This window comes from Dreissena polymorpha, chromosome 7 (assembly GCF_020536995.1).
Source record: "Dreissena polymorpha isolate Duluth1 chromosome 7, UMN_Dpol_1.0, whole genome shotgun sequence".
Taxonomy (NCBI): Eukaryota; Metazoa; Mollusca; class Bivalvia; order Myida; family Dreissenidae; genus Dreissena; species Dreissena polymorpha.
The window spans coordinates 92,190,354-92,213,002 of NC_068361.1; the positions used below are offsets into that span (position 1 = coordinate 92,190,354).

Genomic DNA, 22,649 nt, shown 5'->3' on the forward strand with positions numbered 1-22,649 from the left:
ATATTTTTCGTGAACCACTCTTACATCTCTTAAAGTCATTGATTGAGAGTTGTTGAAGTCCATTATGAATTCGTTTTTGGAAAAGTCGTCTTAACGTAAATATTTGCAAACTAAGACTAACTATAAGAATAATTTGCACGGATTGAAGACCTAATACAGTCCTAAAAATGTTTAGTATTATTGTATATGATGAGGATGCAGTACAACAAAAAATATATTCACACACAAATGATATAATGCTATTCAACGTAAATATTTGCAAACTAAGACGAAATATAAGAATAATTTGCACGGATTGAAGACCTAATACAGTCCTAAAAATGTTAAGTATTATTGTTTATGATGAGGATACAGTACTACAAAAAATATATTCACACACACATGCTATAATGCTATTCAGTTAATACGTCATTCAAAATCAATCTAAATTATGGACTAGGATATCATTGATATACTTAATTCAAGAAATTGTTTTATACATGTATGCGGTATGCGGAAAGAAAGATAAACGGATTATACACGTTTGATTGTACCACCGTTACGCAATTCTTTTAATGAACATACCTAAAAGGATCAACCAATAGCAAATATCTTTAACATGCTACGCATGTAAGATATATTCGTCAAACACTTATAATTTAATTCGTATTGTGTCAGAAATAATACGCCAAATCTCTTCATTAAATTCTCAAAAATGCACGTTTTCTACCAAAGAATACAAACGTGAATATAAATGAAACATGTCGACTGTGTGTGATGAATGTCTCAGGTTTATTTTCAATATTTTAAGTTGTGTAACATATCTTTCGGCACAGGACTGCTCCTTACACAGGTATTACCATATTATTTCAAGCAATCCAGGTGTGGTACCAACACTACTATCATGTGCAAATTACAAATATGATTAGAGCATTTAAACGAAGAACACAGCCGGATTTGAATGTGGTTTTTTTTTTGTTTTTTTTTAATTTCTTAAAGTAAATGAAATTTATTTTGACATTGGATGCATAATATATTGACATAAAATGTGTAGTGTTATTTTATTTTTGTAGCATTACTACATGACCATAATACATTATGTAAACGAAGTCTTCTTGTTTCTCCAATGTAATCAAGTTTAAAATATTGTCTAGAGTTTTTTACAATTTAGTTGTTGTTCAAACTCGGTAACACTTTGTAAACTTTTTATGATAACCAACGGCGATAATACACAACTCGCAAAACGCATCAAAATAATTAAACAATAGCGAACAATTATCTTCGTTTCCTAACTTTGAAAGCATACTGAACGGCGCGAAAATAACTTCTTGGTTTATGTGCAAAAAATCACCAGAAAAAGCATATGGTTACCGATTGGATACTTTCACTTATATTTAATTTACAAGAATTTCTAATTTGGCTCCGAACCAGAATTTAGTGTTCAAACAAATAAAGGGTAATAACTACAAAAATACGGAAGCAAGAAACATGGCACTTGTGAAATTCAATTCCCCTAAACATGATATCCCAGCCTCTTAAGTTTTAAGTTTAACCCCTTTTCGTGTTCTAGCTATGCTGCGGGCAAAATGTTTATGTGGAAATATGCTAAGTACAATACGTCATTGTGCACTTTACATTCCATCAATGGAATCAACTTTCATATCAAATTTTAAGTTTATGTCTATTTATTTTTTGAGAAAAGAAGCCGAAAAATCTGAGTTTAAAATAACAAATGGCCATAACTAAAAATATTTTTGTGTGCACTTTACATCCGTTAGATAATATGTATTTATATTTAAATTTTTACTTCTTTTTGTGTTCGAGATATGCTTCGGACAAAATTTTGATTTACAATTCAATTCTTTCATATAGGATCATAAAAATCTCACATGCAATTCTTTATATAATGTGCACATTTGCCAAAGGCATTTAAAAAAGACAGACAGACTTCTAAGGCGATTCCACGTTAACCACTTGAGCCCCTGTACTATGTACCGGGAGGGGGATAAATTACACTTCAAATTTTATACGGTTACATAACGCATTTCTTTTATTTAAATTGATATCAAAACAGAGAGCCGGGAAAACAAGGTTGTCATTTTAACGATCTCATAATTATAACGTACTGCTTTATGAAACCAAATTAACCATAAAGTCTCATAAGTTTGGGATGTCCGTCTCAGACTAATGTGTTATAACACGTCCTTTAATTTTAAGACCTTGTTCTATTAACATGTTGTTAGGATCTGAAGAGAGTTAAGGTTTTCAATATATAATATTTACGCAATAAGTCGGGCGCTAGTTAGTGTATATATTGTTGTCTCGAACGCTTACATTTATATAATATTATGGACAAGACAACTACTTTACTATATATACAAACTTTATTAACAGTTACACGTACTTGAGCATTTAATGTTTTAAACTAAATATAGAATATGTATTTTTGTTTTGTTTACCAGTTACATGTATTACAATGAAGGCAGGGTGGGGAGGGGGGGGGGGGGCAATGAAACCTATATGCATACATAGGACATCGAGCAACCATGTATTCGACTGTCGACATATAGATTTTATTGAAAAGATCTACACATAATTATATTTTGTGTTAACATTGAGTAAGTTAATTATGTGGATACATTATATCATGTATTCATATATTATGATCTTCACTGCGTGTGTATACATGCACGTGAACTGCTTTATTATTATTTCCTTGTAAAATATTTTATCTCAACAATGTTTGCGTTATCTATTATCTCGTAGCGAAAATACAGATATCATAAATAGACGAAATATCGAGGAAAGGTTGTTTCAGCGTCACATTGTATCTAAAACATAAATCGTTTGTTTAAAACACACGACACGTGTGTTCATTGTGATGCACCCTTTATCACCCCCTCGGTACGTCGATAATCCAAACTCAGTTGGATAATTCAAACTGAAAAAAAAATGTGGGCCGAAACTGAAACTGAAAGGTAGATGATTATTTTATCATTTCTGCTAATTTAGTAACTACAGTAATATATTTTTTCTACATATGTGAAAGTGAATGTCTGACACACACAGGTGTTTTGAATTTTGCAATGATTTAATAGTTTTCTAGTAAAAAACGATAAATTTGTCTTCGAAAAATGCTAATTTACATGAAATGCGACATATGTGTTGAATTATTTACACGTTAATTGACAAAAGAGCGAACGAAACTGTAACAGAGATATGCCAAATTATATCAGGAATGTCCTTTAAAATTTTCCTTTTAACACCTAGTGTGTGTCTGTGTTAAAATCATGTGTTTGCAGGACGGGTATTAAACTTTATGGATGAATCCAAACTGACATAAAGACATTTGGCAGTTTGGTCATTATCCATGGACTTCTTGATGTTAGTTTGGAATTATCCATACACTAGTTAGGTCATTATCCAATTTTTATATTTTTGTCCTAAACAAATGCGAATATATTGCGTTTTCGAGCATTTACGCCAAAACTTTTCTTTACATACATTCATGAAAGGTAAATACATTTAAGTCCAAGCATTAAAACATTAAAAACCTTCGATTACAATTGTTTTTGGCCTTAACCTTTCGAAAATTTCATTTAATTTTTCAAGATTTTCAAACATATTCATTTTATTTTGACGTAATTGTTTTTAATTGTTATGAGTTTATTAGCGCATTGTATCCGGCAAATAACATTTTATAAAAAAGAAACGTTTATCATGTGACAACTAAACATAAATAAACGTGGTCTTAGAAATAATTGACTGAAGTCTTTATTTCTGTCGCCATTTGTTTCTTCAGTTTGAATTATCCTACTCAGTTTGGATTATCGACGTACAGGGGGTGTTTATTTTATCTTTCCATTGGATTTTTGTACCTTTTTATTGAATGTTTACACGTGTACATTGAAGATAAGTACGACAAAATATGAAAATTAAACGAGCGGTTATATTCATTTAACACTTGTACTTGTATAAAGTAAAATAATAAAAACAATTTTTGAATCGAAGATTATTACATGAACATCGTGGGTACATTAACATAGACAGTTTGAATGTTCATATAACGATGTGTTTTATGGTAGTGTTATATGAACCTTATCTATACAGTTGAGGTTATAGAGTACATGTAATGTCAAGATCATGTGCGGGAAATGTAAGTGAATAACGGACCATTTAAGATTAACAGTAATTCAATCAACATCAACACATGTCTAAGAACGTGCTTGCATGTGATGGGGTCTTCGGTGACGGCTCTTGTAGTTTTTTTTTTATATAATTAATGATTTGCATGTACACATAGTATTGTTTAAGGCAACTTACACGTTTGCAGTTGTACGTTTGAAGACAAACCATTGACGGTTAACGATAAATATAATACATGTTAAAAAGCCTACCGAGTGTGTGTCTATTAAAATACATATAACATGTTTGCAGATGTGTCAGCGGTCATTTTGTAATTGTTCAAAGGCAATGTTTCTGAGCAATAAAACCTAACGACAGCAAAATATGTTTGCCAGAACAGTTTCTCATGTACCAAATCGACCTAAACATTTCACCCATTTTACTCTCCAAGGAATTATAGCATGATAGAGTCATGATACAAACAGTGAGGTACAGGTTTAGAAATTTTGATTATTGTGTGCTTTTTTGCTGTGTTTTACAATTTTTAAAATCCATAAATAAAGGACTTATTGTTGAGCATTAGATTTCTCTCTTGCTGGTGCAGCTGCCGTGCATTTTGTAAATACATGTATTCAAATTTGTTTGCATAACTTTTTCTATTTTGAGTGTCTCCCTTGTGGTGACTTCCATCAGTTTTAACCATGGTTTGCTTTAAATGAAAAACGTTGGGTTTTGACGAAGCAACCCTAGTGGCAAATGTTATCAATTCAATTATTATCCAGCTTATATGAGTAATAAAATATCTGAAATATTTAAAAAGCACCGAAGACTATGCCACCATTTAAGCCACGCTTACATCTACAGTGTTAACAGGCGAAAATCTTATTTAAAATTCCATTCTCTTTGACATTTTTTCTACATGTAGTCATATTATTTATAAAATTAAAAGAAATCTTTAAATTGGAAAGCAAGCAAATCACTTTCTAAAAAAACAGTTTCATTTATGAATTATTATCATTGGTACTTGATAAAGATACAAAGCGTTACAAACGCGAAACAATTGAATACTCCGAAAAGATTTTATTGTTTTTATTTAAGTTTGTTACAACAAATTGGTCACTAATATCAAGTATAAAATGACATCATGTTCGTAGCCGTGAGAATGATTTATTGTTTTAGGCACAAACTTTAATTTGTTTCCCTTTGTTTAAGTTAAAGTTTTTTCATGTCATGTAAACTTAATGAAGATCTAAAGTTTCTCGAGTAAAGTTTCGCAATTTTAGGCATCTATTGGCACAAACAAAATATTTATAACCGTGTTAAGGAGATGTGTATCGCATACAGCTTCAGTTTAATTAGTTGAATAGCAATGTATTACTCGTCGTATATTTCAATGTTTACGCCACTGATAACCAAGTATTTATTTGGAATGGCCTTTCTTGAATGACATACATCTAAATTTATCTACCTCACTCAAAACTACTTGTGTTAAAAAAACACACAATCAGAGCACTCTGACTTATATGCTTCCTTTTGTTAAGTAAAGAACATTCATTAATTACGACAAATGCGAAGTAGCTGAGTTATAGATCATTTTCTACAAACGGTGGAAAACCAATAGTTCCAGTTTTCATGCTTAACTTTTTCCATGTAATAAGTCTCAAAAGCCCCATTTGTAACAATTAAATTTACCATACGATAAAAATAGCCGTATACTGGGTATTGAATTGAGCTTTATAACTGAAAGCATGCGTTTGCTTAAAAGTTTTGATTACTTCGTAAAATGGAGGCGCGCATACACTCAGTAAGTGTTCATTTTAGTACGTTTTGTTTATTTAGTTTATTTTATGTGATCGAAAAATGGGTGTCACCATTTTCATTAAAACTGAAAATGATAATAATAGTTTTAAAAGCATGATTTAAACATGCAATCTGAACTTTTAAAAAAGAAGACTTGAACGCAGACTAATATTATACAATTCTTGATTAAAAAAATAAAATCAACATTGACGTTAAGATTACAGGTGCAAGGTACGTTATTTAAACTGTTTAACATTTTATTTAATACCAATTAGCTTTATTGAATTGAAATTCTCGCATTCTATACATTAATGATGGGTTATGTTACATTATCAACTTTCAAGAACGTATAACCCTTTCTATTAACAGAGCAAAATGATGTAAAAGTCTTGCGTGTCCATTAACTTTTTCGAATATGATTATTTTACATGTTCCAAGATTTCATGTCTGTCAAAAGTGTTCTTATCAAATAATAATGATTCCGATAACATTGGCAAATCAGTGCAAAAGCACACATAAACGTATTCTATTTTACATTTATCAGCCATAATCGACACAAAATTCAGATCAATACACACGCTTATTTACATAAATAGTGTATAGTTATCAATTATTTACGATGCATGCAAGCATGTTCATATTCTAGATAAATACTGTTATCTTTGTCACGTATCTCGATATACTGATATTGATAAAACAAAATGGCTGTGTGAAAAACAAACCGTTTCGATTTCTACTCAGTTAAGCGGTCATATCGACGTTTTTGTGAATACACATGTATATGTTCACATTTATAAAACAAAATGCGCATTCCGTTTTTTCCGATACAAATTGATTTACGTATAAAAAATATTTTATAGTGCGTTTGGATAAAAAACTTCACATATGTGAATTATGTGTTACTCGAGAATAAAATATATACTTTTTAAACGATAATACCTTTAAAATAATATTATACCATATTTATAATCTATATATTTCCCTTTAAAGACGATGGATTATTTTAAGCTTTATGTATACTTTGTAACGTTTACACTCGTAAACTTACACTACAAATAGTGGCTATTTAGTTGCATGCATTTTATTGATTTCAGTGAAATTAATCTATGTGTTATATAAGTTAATTCAAACGTGAAACATTTTTCAATTTCAACTGCTGTAGTCTTAACAATTAATAAAAGTCATTGCTATTGTTTTTTTATCCCTAAATATCAAGAAAATGTCAACAATATATAAATTTATAAATAACAATCGATGCGATGAATTGTTCTTTATTTGTCGATAATAAGCGATTTTGAGTTCTTGTGCGATGGAATAAAATAAAGGAAAAATGAAATTTGAGAGACTTTATTATTTGAGAAATTCCTGTTAACTCCACAATTAATTTGTAATGCAAGGGAAAATGCATTTTTAATTTAAGGAAAAACATCAATATTGATTAGTTAACGTGGTTTCATTTTGAAAAGAATGAAAAACAAAGAATTATTGTTTTATTGGTAAGAACAGAACGTTATTCATAATGTGATTCTTTAATGATCTGACAGCTTGTTCTGCAATTTTAACAGGATTACTATTGGCGTAAATGACTATGCGAATATTAACTTCATTAGTTTAAACGGTGAACGGACTTAAAGATACAGGGAGTAAACTCGACTTACATTTCAGTTTCAATTAGCAGCGTACTGATTTCCCATTTCACATGAACGCATATGTATATAACACGTAATTGCATAGAGACAGCCATGCGATTATGAAAGACGCTTTACACTGGACACAATAAAGCGTCGTCCTTCCAGTAAGATTCTTGAAGATTGCTTGAAGTGTAATTAGATGTGTCATTGACGTATACAAATCTACGTTTGTGTGAAATTCTCTTCGTTTGCTTTTTATATTTGCCTAATCCTGCTTTTCAGTCATTTTTTACAGTTACATCTAGTGCATAATGCATTACAGCAATACGTTACATGTTTGCAATGGTTAATACAGTAAATACGAACATCTAAACAGGAAGTGACACGCTCTTATTAAAGGATTGTTTCATTATCTGTATAAACCTTTCTTTGAAAAAAATAGTTAATGTTACAACGCACATTTGAGCTTTAAAGCACCAGCATCGAGCACCTTTATAGCATTCATATTTCAATATTGGAATCATGTTATCGGCTTTCATATTCTTGTTATTAATTTACAATAAATAAGATTTTTCAGCTAAAAATGTACACAATAGAGATTTACTGTTTAACTTTTATGCATTATCTCAGTTTATAAGGTTATTGAAATGTATTATCTACCTAAAAATATTCTCAAATTAAATTAAATGTGTTAAGTAAATGTATCTTATGATTAAGCATCCAAATCAGAAGGTCTATTTAACTTGTTCTTATGAAATGTCGGCTGTTCTTCGTCTCCCTCGTGTTTAGAAATATCGTGTAACTATACCATTATGCTTTTATGTTTTTTACAACGATGAACGTAAAATACGAACTCAAAACCTGACAGTAAAATTTATACGAACCATTTTAATAGCTTGGCGCCGTGAACCTTTATGTCAATATGTAGCAGTTCCGTTTACCAGGGTACACAAATTGTTCACACATTTGCACAGTAAAACGATTTATATTTTTAAAAACACTTTTCAGAAACCCTTTTGGAATAGAAATTCCAAATGACAAAAATAGAAGCATGGTCGTCGTTGAAATCACTTGGTGAATGTTAAATTTAGTTTGTGAATGTGATATATGGTGATATGATTAAGTAAATCGACATGAAATTTCGTGTATATTAAATTCGTATAAAGAGGATTTGAAACCAGTTTAAAAAACAAAAATCTATTATCGTAATAGTTATTTAAACTGAAATAAAAAATAAGTTTCATAAGTTGTTTTACTATATGATCTATATACGCAACTATTATGACGTATATTCATTTTGATATTTAAACATTAATTTCAGAACGAGGACACGGCGTTGAATGAGTCAAATGCTTCAGAAACTCTGGTAACAACACTTTCGGAAATTTCTGTTGTAACTACATGAAATAGCACATGCAAACATGCATATTTTAAAATTATAATTGTAAATAAATATTCAATATATTTTTCTACACAATGCGTTACTATATTACGAGTGTAAGAATATCTATACTATTTCGAGATAAATTAATGTTATGAATATTCGTGTTTCAAATGTGAAAGTTGTAACACTTCCCTTTTTCAGATTGGGAGAACCACACCACGTGGACACGTAAATTCTCATTTTAAGACACATTGTAGATTTGAAATATAACAATAACGTTCAAAGAGATTTAAACTCGTCATCTGTCTTGCTACAATAGGTTTGCGTGTCATGTTTTTAACATAAACTGTTTCCTGTCTATATATAAAGATTGAGTTCCACTTAGTATTTCAAGATTAAGTTCAAGCTTGTATATCAACACTTAATTCCAGTTAGTATGTTAAGAGTTAGCTTATGTTTGTATAACAAGAAATATTTACCGCAAGTGTCAAATTGTTAAAAAGGAAAAACACTATCCATTGCGACAGCCAATCCAACAGAAACAAATTTTTTAAAATCCTTTACATTAATAGCTTTTTAAATAATAAATCGCGATCGTGGAATGAAGAGTAGTGTAAGCTTTACCAGAAAGCCTTTTTTGATTAATGAAATCAGCATTTATTTTGCTTAATGTTTATTTAAAATCACATTATGTAATATTTTCATCGGGTTTTCTGTCGTATTAGTCATTTTTTTTATGATATTATTTGTTACTTGTAAAAAAAGTTATGAACTTATAGTTTGTGCTTTTGCATCAACCAAAAACTATCATAGAATTTTAAGGTGCGCACCGGTTCACTTATTCGAATTTTAAAGAAATCTTAAACCAACGTGTAAATGTTTTGTGCATAAAACGATACAAATCATTTGAATTTAAACCAACACATATTATCATGGACATCATTTAATTATTGTTTGTATATATATTTTTATGAACGTTTTTTTAAGAACCCGATTGTTCAAGAATCACAAAATGAAAGACAGACTGATCATACAAGATTGTCGTGGCTGAAGGTAAGTAAAAATGCAATGTACAAACACATAGTAAAAACTATCGTGTTTTACTTTGTCTTAGTTCAACAACGGTATTGAAGCGTGACGGATGTAAATATTGATTTTGAGTTACGACAAATTTGTCAAATAGGTTTCTCATGATATCACATATAATTTAGTTTGTATTCAATATTTCTCCTTCAGCAGAATATGGGCGGATAATATTATAGTGTAGTTTTAACCGTTTGGTCAAGCACCAAATTGAAAATCCTAAAACAATTATACCTAATTACAGATGACCGTTCTTATCAACGAATATTGTCCACCCTCACTTTAATTTGCCCTTAACCTTAATTGGATTTAAATTTTCAAATGAAGTATTCATCTGGCAGCAGTACAGCTTAATAAAAAACAAAATGGTTCTGTTAGTGTGTTTGCTTATGTATCCCAAATCAACATATAATATTAAAAGCAACTTGGCTGTAAATTTGACTAAATCAAACTATCAATTCGTTGCTGGGTTAGTGTATTTATGAGTTAGTCTACCAACTATAATTCTGACTTCAATTATGCTATATTTTAACAGTTAGTGATAATGATAATGTGTTATCAACTATCAACTCATGCCACTCAAATTTTCTGTTAACTATAACTTGAATGTATCGGTTATTTATATTCAAACATTCGTCTATTAGCTACAACATCGGATAAAAATCCTTTCGATACGCGTCTATCGTAAATACTGCCTGCTACAACTGGTACGTACATTTGATTAGGATCTTTTCAGATGTTTGTTTCGTTTGTGTTTAAATCTTTGATAACTTTGAGGTTTCAAAACGGTTTTAACCCCAAATGCAATAAAGTGATCTCTGTTTGGATCATTGTATGTTTATAGCTGGCTTTTTGCTATAAACGTAATGGATGTGAACATACGTTTATCTTCCGAATAAGTGTTTTATTCTCACATTTTGCTATACATATATTTAATATTACAACCATCTGATGTTGCAGTGTGGATGTAGCACAACGTATGCCCGTACATATCCTTAGTATTTTCATATTTCAGTATTCAGTGATTGTTAGCAATATAGATAGTTTTTGTTATGATGATATAACATATTTTCGATCTGTCTGTATATAGTTAGTTTTAAAAATTTCTTGCATCGCTTACTTAATAGTTTTTTTTAAATAGATGATCATATTTTTTGTATACGATACATATAATGTGATCGTTTAAGACGCGCGTTTAGTTTGTGATAAACCTCTGGGTGATTGTAAGGGTCGACTAGCCCTCATATCGGTTTGAATATCCACTTCTATTAGTTTAAACATATCTATTGGTTCATTCTATTAATGGACCGTACCAAAACAGTGATCGCAGTATTGATCATTTTACGTGTATAGCTGATAAATTACTTTTAACCTATGAAACTATTTGCCAGAATAAAAAAGAAAGACCCCCTACTTTCAGCTTTTAAATCAAATCTAAACAAAGACAAATACCAATAACCTTTGCATACAAATGTCTTATTATTTGTCTCGCTCGATAGCGAGTGTGCAATGCAGTAGATTATGTGTACACTTATACGCAAACACATGGCAGACAGTCCGCAGTGTCACTGTTGAATCATTGCTACATGTTGCTTTTTTCAGGTGCCTACCTACCTACCAAGATATAATAGCTATCATATTCGAAAGTCTGTTTCTTTTCAAACAAATCACCCTGATTCTACTTTTCAAACATGGTAAATACGATATGTCATAATGCCATGACATTCAAACACTTTCAGATGTCAATTCGGGTTTGAGATTTTAATTTGACTTCATCGCTAACAACAGAACTAACCCGCTATGGTTGCATTTCCAGCATGGGCTTGTTGACTCACCCCAATTACAAATGGGTTTTTATTTTAATACCTGTATATACCCCCGACTATGTTGAAAACATACCATTGAATTAGAGCTTGTATATGTTAATGAATCTTTGCTATACACATTATTATACTTAACTAATTTGTGCTTGAATATGAATAACTCGAAATTTTAAACATTATTTTTAAAATGGCAAAAAAATTATTAACTCCATACATATAAAATGATGTTTTTTTCCGGTTTAATTTGTGAATTTTTTTTAAATTTATTCTTATATGTGTTAATGTTGTTTTGTATTGTGCTGTATTGTACTGTTTGGGCAATCCGTCATTTGCCTTAAATAAAGGGCCAACTAATTGTTTATAATAAGAATTCAATACTGCTCCAGCAGCTGGAGTTTCACTTCTTAATGTTGCACCATATCAGAAGCGTTTCTCTGTGACAGAAGGCGGACGTAGCATTAGCCTCGGGCTTTTTCTCTCAAGTCTGTCGAATATAGTTTGATGATTTAATATTAAGTGAACTAGCAATTCAAACTTTTTTTCAAGGTGTTTAAAGACGAATTAATGACATTTTATGTCTATATCTTATGGTTACAAAATCCATATTGTGTAAACCAAGTTCGACAATTCAAGATTCAATTAAGTACATATGTGGTAATGATTGTTAAACACATTATCTTGTATTTTCTTATTGATATAGATGTTTTCGTAAAATACAAGTTTGACCATGCTCAATATGGTTATGTGATATTTTAAGTAGCAATGCATTAATTAAATATTTTCAGTGCAGTGGCAAGAAGAAATTGGTTATTGGCATTATTTCGCTGCTATTTGTTGTAATTGTCGGACTGGCCATTTGGTTGGCATTCTGCAAACAGTCTAACAAAGAAGAATATGAACTCCAAGCAGCTCTGAAACTTGAAGCGGAACGTAAGAAATTATAAAATCGTATTGAATACAGAATTAGTATCTATTTTAACCAGTCTTAAGAACAATTAATGCACAATCGGAGCGCGTATCACACATAAATAACACTATGGAAAGTCTGAAATTGACATGTCTTCGTATTATTGTATTTGCAATTGACGATTTGGAATGTATGCCTCGCAAATGTGTGTTAATGTGGTATATTATCAAGCTACATTAGTTAGTACATATATATTGTTATATGTTTTACTAAACAAAATAGACGGAAATTAATTGTGTACTTTAAACTATAAAGTGTGTTTGATCTGAGCTAGTTTTGACGAGTTGCTGTAACGTTGTAACAAACAACAACATGTTGACCCGATCCAAAAGTGAATACCAGGAATGGGTTTCGTTGATAATAATTTGATAATAATATAAAACCAAAATGTTCTGAAAACTGCAAACTGCGGATACTTTTTGAGCAATATAATCGAGTGGAACAATCGAAATGAAAACCTTAGAAATACTTTAAGTATTTCAAAACAAATTAAATGTTTATAGACATGACTAAAATAACCCATTAGCACATGGAAACAGACGTTACCAGATATAACCCAAACGAAGTTTGACTTAATGCCGTGCGCTTTCAGAAAATCTGTTTCTTCGTAACATCGTCATATCCCAATTGCGTGAATGAATAGACATGAAATAATCTTCCCACTTTTGAGATTGTGTATGCTTTATTGATATTCACGATGAAGTTTTTCAATTCACAAAAGATATGTTCCGGTATTATGTAATGGTTTATTTTAAACGGAGACACAAATCTTGATTTCGACTCATATAATAAGATATTCAATGCAGTTCATAAATACACTGTACATAAACACAGTCAAGAAAACAATTTGATAAAAAGCTTTCCTTTTACCTTTCCTGGCTCTTATTTTCTTTTTCTCTTACATCCCTCTGCTCTATTCATGCATGAAGCATAATTTGTATATATTATTTACTTATCAATGTATCTATCTATATTGTATTGTAATATGTGTCTGCATGTGTGCAAAAATAACACAAATATTAAGTGCACAAGAACAATATAATCCTAATAATATTTCAGAGAGTTTTTAAATAAAATAATACTCGTTCATTTATATCACTTAAGAATTTGCGACATTGACAAACCTTATTGTAATAATAATACATCACTGCGTTTGTCTTTCGTTCCATACACAAAACGCGTTCATATGTTGCAGAGTTTAAAAAGGTAGATGAGCAAATAGACCCCGATGGTATATGTTTCCCTACTCGGTGTGACGAATTGGTACTTGATATCCCTGGTACTAGTCAATGGTTGGAGGGTAATGCGATTTAAACAACCTTGATATAATATTTGATATACTGATTAGCGATGTTGAAGTTTAAACCACGCTTGAGCGTAGTACAAATACATATAAATAAAGCGTTTTAGTTCCTGTAAAAATGTATCAAACAATTATATCCACTTTAAAACTTTTCATAATGTTCATTTAAAGTGCATGATGGAATGGATTTTCACTGTTGATTATATATTTTCAATTATTGTCTTGTTTCAAGATGATTTATGTTTTACACAGAATTTTATTGCCCGTCAACAAACGCAACAAAAGTATCAGGTAAGTTTATCAAACTTTAAGACCAATCAACTACAGTGATTTAATTTATGACGCAAAATTCGCCTTCTATGCATTTCCACTGAAACAATTGAAACGTCATACATGAAAAGGACACTTCAACAACAAAGACCTTTGTAATCGTGCATTCATAATGCTATTGCTAACTAAAGTATCTAAAAAGAACGGAAAACTGGATATGAAAGATAGTTTTGTCATGAAAACTCACTACAACCAAAAAGTGATAATAAGGATATAAAATTGTTTTGTGGCGCGAGAGTAACTCCGTCACACATCCCGTTATGCGATTAGCATAGCTTGCAGTAATGGGTCGGGTGGTGGATCGGGGTATGTTCCATTTGAGTTTAGCCTGATGATTGCTTCCGGAATTGTTTTGGGAAGCGTTTGTTAAAATGTGTTATATATATTGATATCAAAACGGTAGTGATGTGTGATTGAGCAATATGAAGGTTCATGCCTTAAATAAGTATAATATACGTTAACACTTTTTTAGAAATTCGTTGCAATGGAACGAATCTGTCGGCAGAATATCTTCGGCAAAACATAAACAAACATATTTACTGCAAAGAAGAAAGCGCATTTAATTATATCACCTGTAAGTATATCCAATATCTGAACTTTCAGTTGTGGTAATATGTTAATATTTTATAGAATATAAAACTGTTCTTGTGCTCTGGAATCATGAATTATCTTCGACTAAAATATACAATATTAAGGTTATACAATATTGCACAAGAATATCCGTGGAACACATTGATGCTCCCCGTTGATACGCTTTATCGATTGATGAGTAAATTGTTTGGACAATAATTATTATTATCTGAAGGAATGCTTTACAAACTGATAACAATATTGAAAATCGAATCATTAGTATAGGATGTCTCATGTCATAATGGTTATCAAAGGCCATTAGCTGAACACATTATGAAAAGGGAAATTGTTACAATTGTTAGTTTGTCAACCAAATACAGATGCTACATATGAAGTGTCGTTAAATTTGGATTATTGTGGTCTGAGATCTGACACACAAAGTACAAAAATGCAAAGACAAAACGTCCACCCCAAAGAAATGTATATACAGCTTTGTTTAATTCGGATAACTACGTCCAGAGATCTTGAGCGGAGACAACACAAATCCATTATAACATTAAATATGCATAATGCTTTTTTTTCTGAAAAATCAATGGACCGAAACGGACGTTACGGACGAAAGCAGGGAATGACGAACGTAAGTAAGGACAGACGGAAATATTTAGTTTAAGGCAGACGCGCACAAAATAGCATCAACATTTGTATTTGAACGGACGGACAAAGCGACGACTATTTTCTCCCTGCTTTGTGGAACATAAAAATACAGTTGTCGTTTGTTCTTGCTAACGAAATCCGTAAAATCATGATCATAATGGTTGATTCACAAATTTATGTTAAGGCTGCCTAATCACGCTGGTCAGCAGTTACCCAGAGTGTAGCGACGCAGGCAATCTCGTGTGCAGAAATGACACAAGCGTCCCAGTGTGCAACTGTACGACGGGAAAAAGGGGAACCCAGTGCGAGCAACAACATACAGAAAAAGTATGTTCCATTATTCATCAAGAATTTTCCAAGTTATATCTCGAAATCTAAAATTCAGAATATAAGCCGCTTAATTGTTTTCTTTATGCATTATCGATGATTTAGTTTGATTTTCGTTTGCTATCTTATAGTAAAGCAGCGTTTGTTTCGGTGTTACACACTTTCAATATGAGAACTATTACCATAGTACTATTTTGAATATTTTTTATTCATATAAGGCAAATGCTTGATATATGTTTTCGAGCAATGCCAATAAACGTTTCACACATTGTAATCGTCGACAAGTAATCAATGCATAATGTGAATTACTTTTTATATGCAATATATTCTTTTAGTGTAAAAAGTTACTAACAACGACGAAAACAGCTAGTAAATACCCTTGACATCAGAAAAGAAACACAACTACCGTAATGGTCGTTGATATAATAAGATATTTAAATGTTTTAATCATATATCTCCTGTGATATACAAATAATTTCGCAATACACCATGTACTGCATATTAAACAAAGCCGATGTAAGCTGTCCGCATTTTTAATTTGCGAGGCGCGTGTGTGCATGTGTATGTGACGGCATGTATTTTTGATGTTTGACATTTTTGTTATGATTTCAACAAATATTGAAATTTAGATGCTATATGGAACGACTGAATTTCGCAAAGGATTTTGTTTTAGGTGCAATGCAAATGCATTGCCGCCAACGAGAAATTTGTGGGAGAAAACGCAATGGATAACTGCTCAAACATGTATCGCTCAGATTATTGGACAAAGTGCTTCCATAATTTTTACAATGGCACCAAATGCACATGTTTTCGTTCTTCTCTCGGTAAGCATAACATCTTTTATAAAATGTATTTATTAATCAATATAGATTATCCTTATTGCACAGCATTTTCGTCTCCAAGTACAAACAAAGCGTTACATGACTGTAGTAGTAGTGTAGTACAGAAGCTTAGAAACGGAAATGTTTCATACCATAAATACGCCGCAGGCAAATAGCACACAATATAATGCTGCGATGTCTGTATGTAGACGCCTTACGCCTAGCCCCAAACGGAAAGACAAACACGGCAGCAGCTGCGACCGCTTCATTGTGGTTGATGACGACAGTGCTCGGGATTCAACAGGTGTACGTTTTTGTTTTCAATCAATGAACATGACACATTTAAAACCATTAATTGAATTGTCATCAATGTCTACAACGTACATATATCTCATACTACAATATATATGTGAACATAATTGATTAAACACAGTTTTTGGATACTACTATTTCAATATGAACATATGTATTCATAAACATTTTAATGGCCCCGAAAAGATGCATATAGTAATCGAATCGTCCGTCATTCCATCTTTCCGACCTTCCGTCCGTCATTTCGTCTTTCCGACCTTACGTCCGTCATTCTGGCTTTCCGCTTTAACGTCCGTCATTCTGTCTTTTCGACTTTCCGTCCGTCAATCCGTGTCTTGTGATGAAGAACACTCATACGGTATGAAGGGATGCAAAAGGAACGTAGCATATTGATAGAGAACTTAAAATTACAGAAAAAAAGAGAACCATGACGATAACACTTTCTTCAGAAGTTTGAGATTTATAGTCCATAACTCAATTTTCATTACGACGCATAGCTACTTTGGCATTAAAGGGATCTTTTCACGCTTTGGTAAATTGACAAAATTGAAAAAAGTTGTTTCAGATTTGTAAGTTTTCGTTTTAGTTATGATATTTGTGAGGAAACAGTAATACTGAACATTAACCATGCTCTAATATAGCCATTATATGCATCTTTTGACGATTTTAAAACCTAAAAATTATAAAGCGTTGCAACGCGAAACGATTGAATAATCTGGAGAGTTCTGTTTGTGTCGTTAAATTTTGTGAAACTACGAAGATTGCTTATATAAGGTATAAAATACGTCAAATATGTGTACTCGGCGGAATAGCTCAGTAGGCTAAAGCGTTTTTACTTCAGGACTCTGGCAGGACTCCAGGGGTCACTGGTTCGAAACCTGCTCCGGGCAATGTTTTTTTCCTTTTGTATTTTTTTTTCTTGATTTTTTACTGGAGCTTTTACGATCCAGTGTTTACATTTATCAATATAAAGCATTTAAAGAATAAGTTAAAAAAAATGCCAAAATCTTTGAAAAGGCCCCTTTAAAGGTATTACAAAAGAACAATAAGAGAGAATTAAGTGGATGTGCAAGGACTCTAGACAATTATAATTTTATATGTCCCTTTTCTCATACTTTATAGTTTATTTAACAGTGTCAGAACAAAAAAATGTTTAGTCAAAATACAGCATTCTCTCTTAAGAATTTGAGGAGATATTGCTCTTATTACGTTTTTAAGTTCAAAATATAAGTTGATAAGTATTGAACGGTACTCCCTTGACCCGAAGGAACTTAATTATTCTGAGAAATCGAGTTCAGAAGGATACCATTTTCTATGAAACGTAAAGATTTAAATTCAAAGCAAATTATGATAGCACACTATGAAACTCTGAAAACACAATCAGGAACTTGCGTATTGTTCTTATACACTTCTTTGTAACAGAAAACCAAAAAAACAAACATGAAATGATTAATACAACTTTCATTGTCGCCTTTGAACGGGCAATGCAAAGCAATTTGCGTACACACCCATTTGGAGGCAGGCCAAGACTTAACTTAAATTAATTACAAACCAAACGCGCCTTTAACGATTTTTATTTTTGCATTGTTATTATTAAGAAAAAACTAGAACACTTCAATGTGTCATGCGCATCAAATATTACATACACTATTTTAGTTTACTGGAGTATCGGTCATGAATACAAATAAATGATAAGGGAATAGGTTTAAATCTATCTATTTATAAAATATATAATTTTTTTATGGTAGTGATAATGCTGTGTTGATGGGAGGCAACTCTATTTCAACTACTCATTTAGCAAGTACCTGGCTGTTTTTACTGCAAAAACAGGCTGTTTGAAGTTCACTATGTCACTTCTGAAATAATTATAAATCAACTTCAGAGATTCCAATTTCAGCTTTAGACATGGCATGTATAACAAGCATATTGGATGAAAGGTCAAATATGACTTATATGATACAGTTGCGTTGTTTAACTGTGTTTACAACGTGAACGATTGTATGATTTAATTTGAGTAATTGAATACCAATAGAAATGTAAATTGGTGTTAATCGTTTGGAATCAACATCACTATCATAATACAAAAACTGTTAGAAATCACACTATAGTAACTCATTAATTGATGGAATCATCTTAAGAAAGAAGTAACTTAAACATGTGTTTAAAGGATTCACTTACTCCCAAATTATAAGCTAAACTAACGTTTTTTGTTCATAAGACTCTTCAAATTTCAACATTTTTTAACTGAATTGATGCGTCATTATAACCATAATTCTAATCAAGTTTCATGAAGATTGGACAACACATATGACTTCAAGAGGATTAATTAAGTTTCAATAAATCAACATAAGGAACACTTTGCTTTCATGTTTTGTTTTGGATTAAAACTCTAGCGAGCTATTATCATGTGAAATGTTCTCATCAAGTGTAATGACAATTTTCTTAAATTATAACTTCCAGATGGTTAACAAGGTTTCACTATATCCTTAAAAGGAAAACTGTCCCACCCAGTTGTTGGTCGTGCTCTTCAAAGGATTGGAACCACTTTAGAATCCAGAATCATAAGAGAAATTGTTCTTACAAAGTTTTATGAAGACTTGAATGGCTCTGTGATTTATAGAGTGGTAACAAAGTTTTATCATCATTGGAAATTTTCTCCGCCTCCTTCCACCTGCGGATATATATTTCTGACCAAGTTTCATAATGCTTATGCAAAAATTTGACTTCTTGACAAATTTCACTATAGCTATATTATGAATATTGCCCCGCCCCATATATATAAACAGATCGGAACCATTTTAGAACTTGGCCAAAACATCACAGGAACACATGTTCTGACCAAGTTTCATAAAGTTTTGACAATAAATGTGCCTATAAGTGTTCAAAAGCGGTTACTTTACTTTTACCTTATGGTCTAGTTTTTATCGCCCTTGATCCAGTTTCGAAATCGTCAAAGATATTATTGGAATAAAGTGTTCATTTAGATTGGACAATCAACGACGCCTTGTGCGTGTTTACACTGTAAATATTGACGACGCAGGATTTATGATTAAAGAGGGAAAAATCCGAAAGCAAAACGCTTAACGTGATAACATTGTGCTGTAGTGAGCTAAAAAGTACTGAATGATTTCAGATAGTGATAACGAGCTATTAGAAGAAGCCCAGATAAACTCCTGTAATTATATTTTTGCCATAACACATAAATATTTATTCTGTTAAAAGCTCGAATATCTACAGATAATTATCTTTGCATAGGCAGAGTGCAAAAGTATATCTTTCTGCTTATCGTTTTATGGATTTTTGCTTTGGTAGATTTCACGTACACCGTCCAGTTACATAGCATACTTTCATTTCGCAAAGTAATTTATATCAAAACAAAAGAGTTGTCTTTGAATTCCTTTAGAACTGTTCATAACTAAAACAGTACTTAAGTAATTAAAATAAAACACTTTTGTTTTGATATAAATTACTTTGAAAGGAATTCCTGAGAACAAGAAACTTTCATTGGTATTGATAAGATAACGGAAACAAAAATTTCCCTTTGTTTTTTTTCTTGTTCGAAACATACCTATAATAATACAACTAATTTTAATTAAACTCATATATAGAAATGCAGTACACTTTGAGCATTTCGATGAATAAACAAAATTGATCCGTTGTTTTCCCAACATTGAGGAACGATTTTTGGTAAAACGCTTTGGGGTAAAAATCACTTCGGGGGCATCCGACACTAAAACGATAGCATTTTATAATTAAATGAATAAAAAACCAATTCATAGGTAAACACAACATAATAATTGTTTACAGTTTTCACGAAACACACAGACAACCGCGTACATATATATATAAGAACAAATACATACATAATAAATATATCGTTATAGTTTTCTTTTCTCTGTTAAAATGTTTACTTTAATGTTTGTTATCTATTAGATTCTATTACAGTTACTGCCGTGTAAATCAAAAGAACTACATGGTTCGTCACTTCGTCATTGGTGAACAAACGGACAATTCATAATGAAGCATAACATTAAAAATTGAACTCAGCAAATATGAAATTATTTTCTATGTTGTAGGCAAGTGTCTTGACATTGTGCGTATGCGTCATGACGCCATAAGCTCATACCATTACATGATCTAAAATATAGAAATACAAATGCAAAACGATGGTGGGAAAATATCACAAAATCGCATTAGTTTATTTCGGTGCATGTTTGTACTGTATGACATGTTTTACTCGTTTTCATTTAATTTTTACCGATTTGACGCGCTCTTTTTGACGGCAAACACATTTCAACAACTTGTTTCGAGTAATGCTTGTACTAAATGTGAGATCAATCGGCATTGTATTTAACTATGTTGCTATAGAATCATAAAGCACGATTTCGTGAGTTTTTTTCGCGTAAAATAACAACCACGGGTTTCCCGTGCTACGAAAAATTAACATGCCAATTGGAATGTCGTTTTAAGTAAACACCCAATAAGAAAGATGCTCGACACCATTGGCGACTTGACATACGCCATGCACCTGGTAGATAAGCACATGTCATTGCTGGTAAATACATTGCATTTTTTTGGTGAATATACCCACGTATTTTCAAGGAAAGGTTTCAGAACATAATCGTGTGATTTCATGCTCCGAGCATTGAAACAAATTACGAGTATATTGTGTAGTCTTTTCTAAGCAATAGTATTAATATGTCCAAATGTTTGAATAGATGGAATGCTTTCTTGTTAGTCGTTTGAAACAAAAAAACAAAACATGTTTCCCACTGCAGACATAACCACGTTTTAATTTTAGTTGATTACATGGTCATTTAACTTGTGTTGGGTTTTTGACAAACATACATGTCGAGGTATTTAACAATACTTTGCTAGAACCCATGCACAATATGATCAAAAGCATAACACAACGTCTTATTGTGGAAATGTAGGCATTGATCTTCGTATGATACGATATTAGACCATGTATGTATTCACATAGGAAAATGCGTTAAGCAAGACCAGAGTGGGCATGCTTGAAAACACTATCATGGTTAATCTAACGCCATCGCACGAGAATTTAAAAGACATATTTCCTAATTAAGAAACGCACCATACGGTATTTTCTTATTAAGAAAGTAAATGTTCAGCAAGACACGCACCATTTCGCTGTTATTAAACAGTAAAAGGGTTTGTATATGATAGATTCAAGCCCAATATTTTTTCGTTAACATCGTGAAAAACAATGCATTTTAAGCACTGAATGAACATATGTTCATATCATTTTGATTTGTGTAAACGTAGGTCATTCAATTTATTATGAGTACACGTCGCGTGTTTTTGTAATGCATTTAATTAAACTGTAGCTGGTTGTTTTGTAATATACTGAGGAGTTGCTATCTTTTTTATTCTGATGGCTCTTCTGTGATTATGTTAGGTTACGTGAGATACCTCCTTGCCCGAAACTGTTTTCAAAAATTGTGTACACTTATATATGTTTCTCGCTTCCGAAGGAATGTAGACCAATTGTGCATGTGTGAGGTGTAGATTTATCGAAA

The 22,649-nt window shown here is 31.6% G+C and overlaps 1 protein-coding gene across 1 annotated transcript; it reads left to right on the top strand.

Annotated features, from left to right (window-relative positions):
• The first annotated feature begins 5,846 nt into the window (after positions 1-5,846).
• LOC127837762 (uncharacterized) lies at positions 5,847-21,151 on the top strand. Its single transcript, XM_052365118.1, has 12 exons — positions 5,847-5,908; positions 8,857-8,901; positions 9,121-9,147; positions 9,907-9,972; positions 12,611-12,755; positions 13,988-14,092; positions 14,348-14,386; positions 14,898-14,999; positions 15,834-15,976; positions 16,650-16,800; positions 17,007-17,103; positions 21,055-21,151. The coding sequence occupies exons 1-12, from the start codon at positions 5,888-5,890 to the stop codon at positions 21,125-21,127; spliced, it is 1,014 nt and encodes a 337-aa protein (XP_052221078.1). The 5' UTR covers positions 5,847-5,887; the 3' UTR covers positions 21,128-21,151.
• Positions 21,152-22,649: the final 1,498 nt, after the last annotated feature.

Coding starts and splice junctions, on each gene's coding strand:
- LOC127837762 (XM_052365118.1), top strand. CDS start 5,888: ATGGAGGCGCGCATACACTCA. Junction 9,148..9,906: donor GAACCACACCACGTGGACAC/GTAAATTCTCAT, acceptor CGTTTTTTTAAG/AACCCGATTGTTCAAGAATC. Junction 14,093..14,347: donor TACTAGTCAATGGTTGGAGG/GTAATGCGATTT, acceptor TGTTTTACACAG/AATTTTATTGCCCGTCAACA.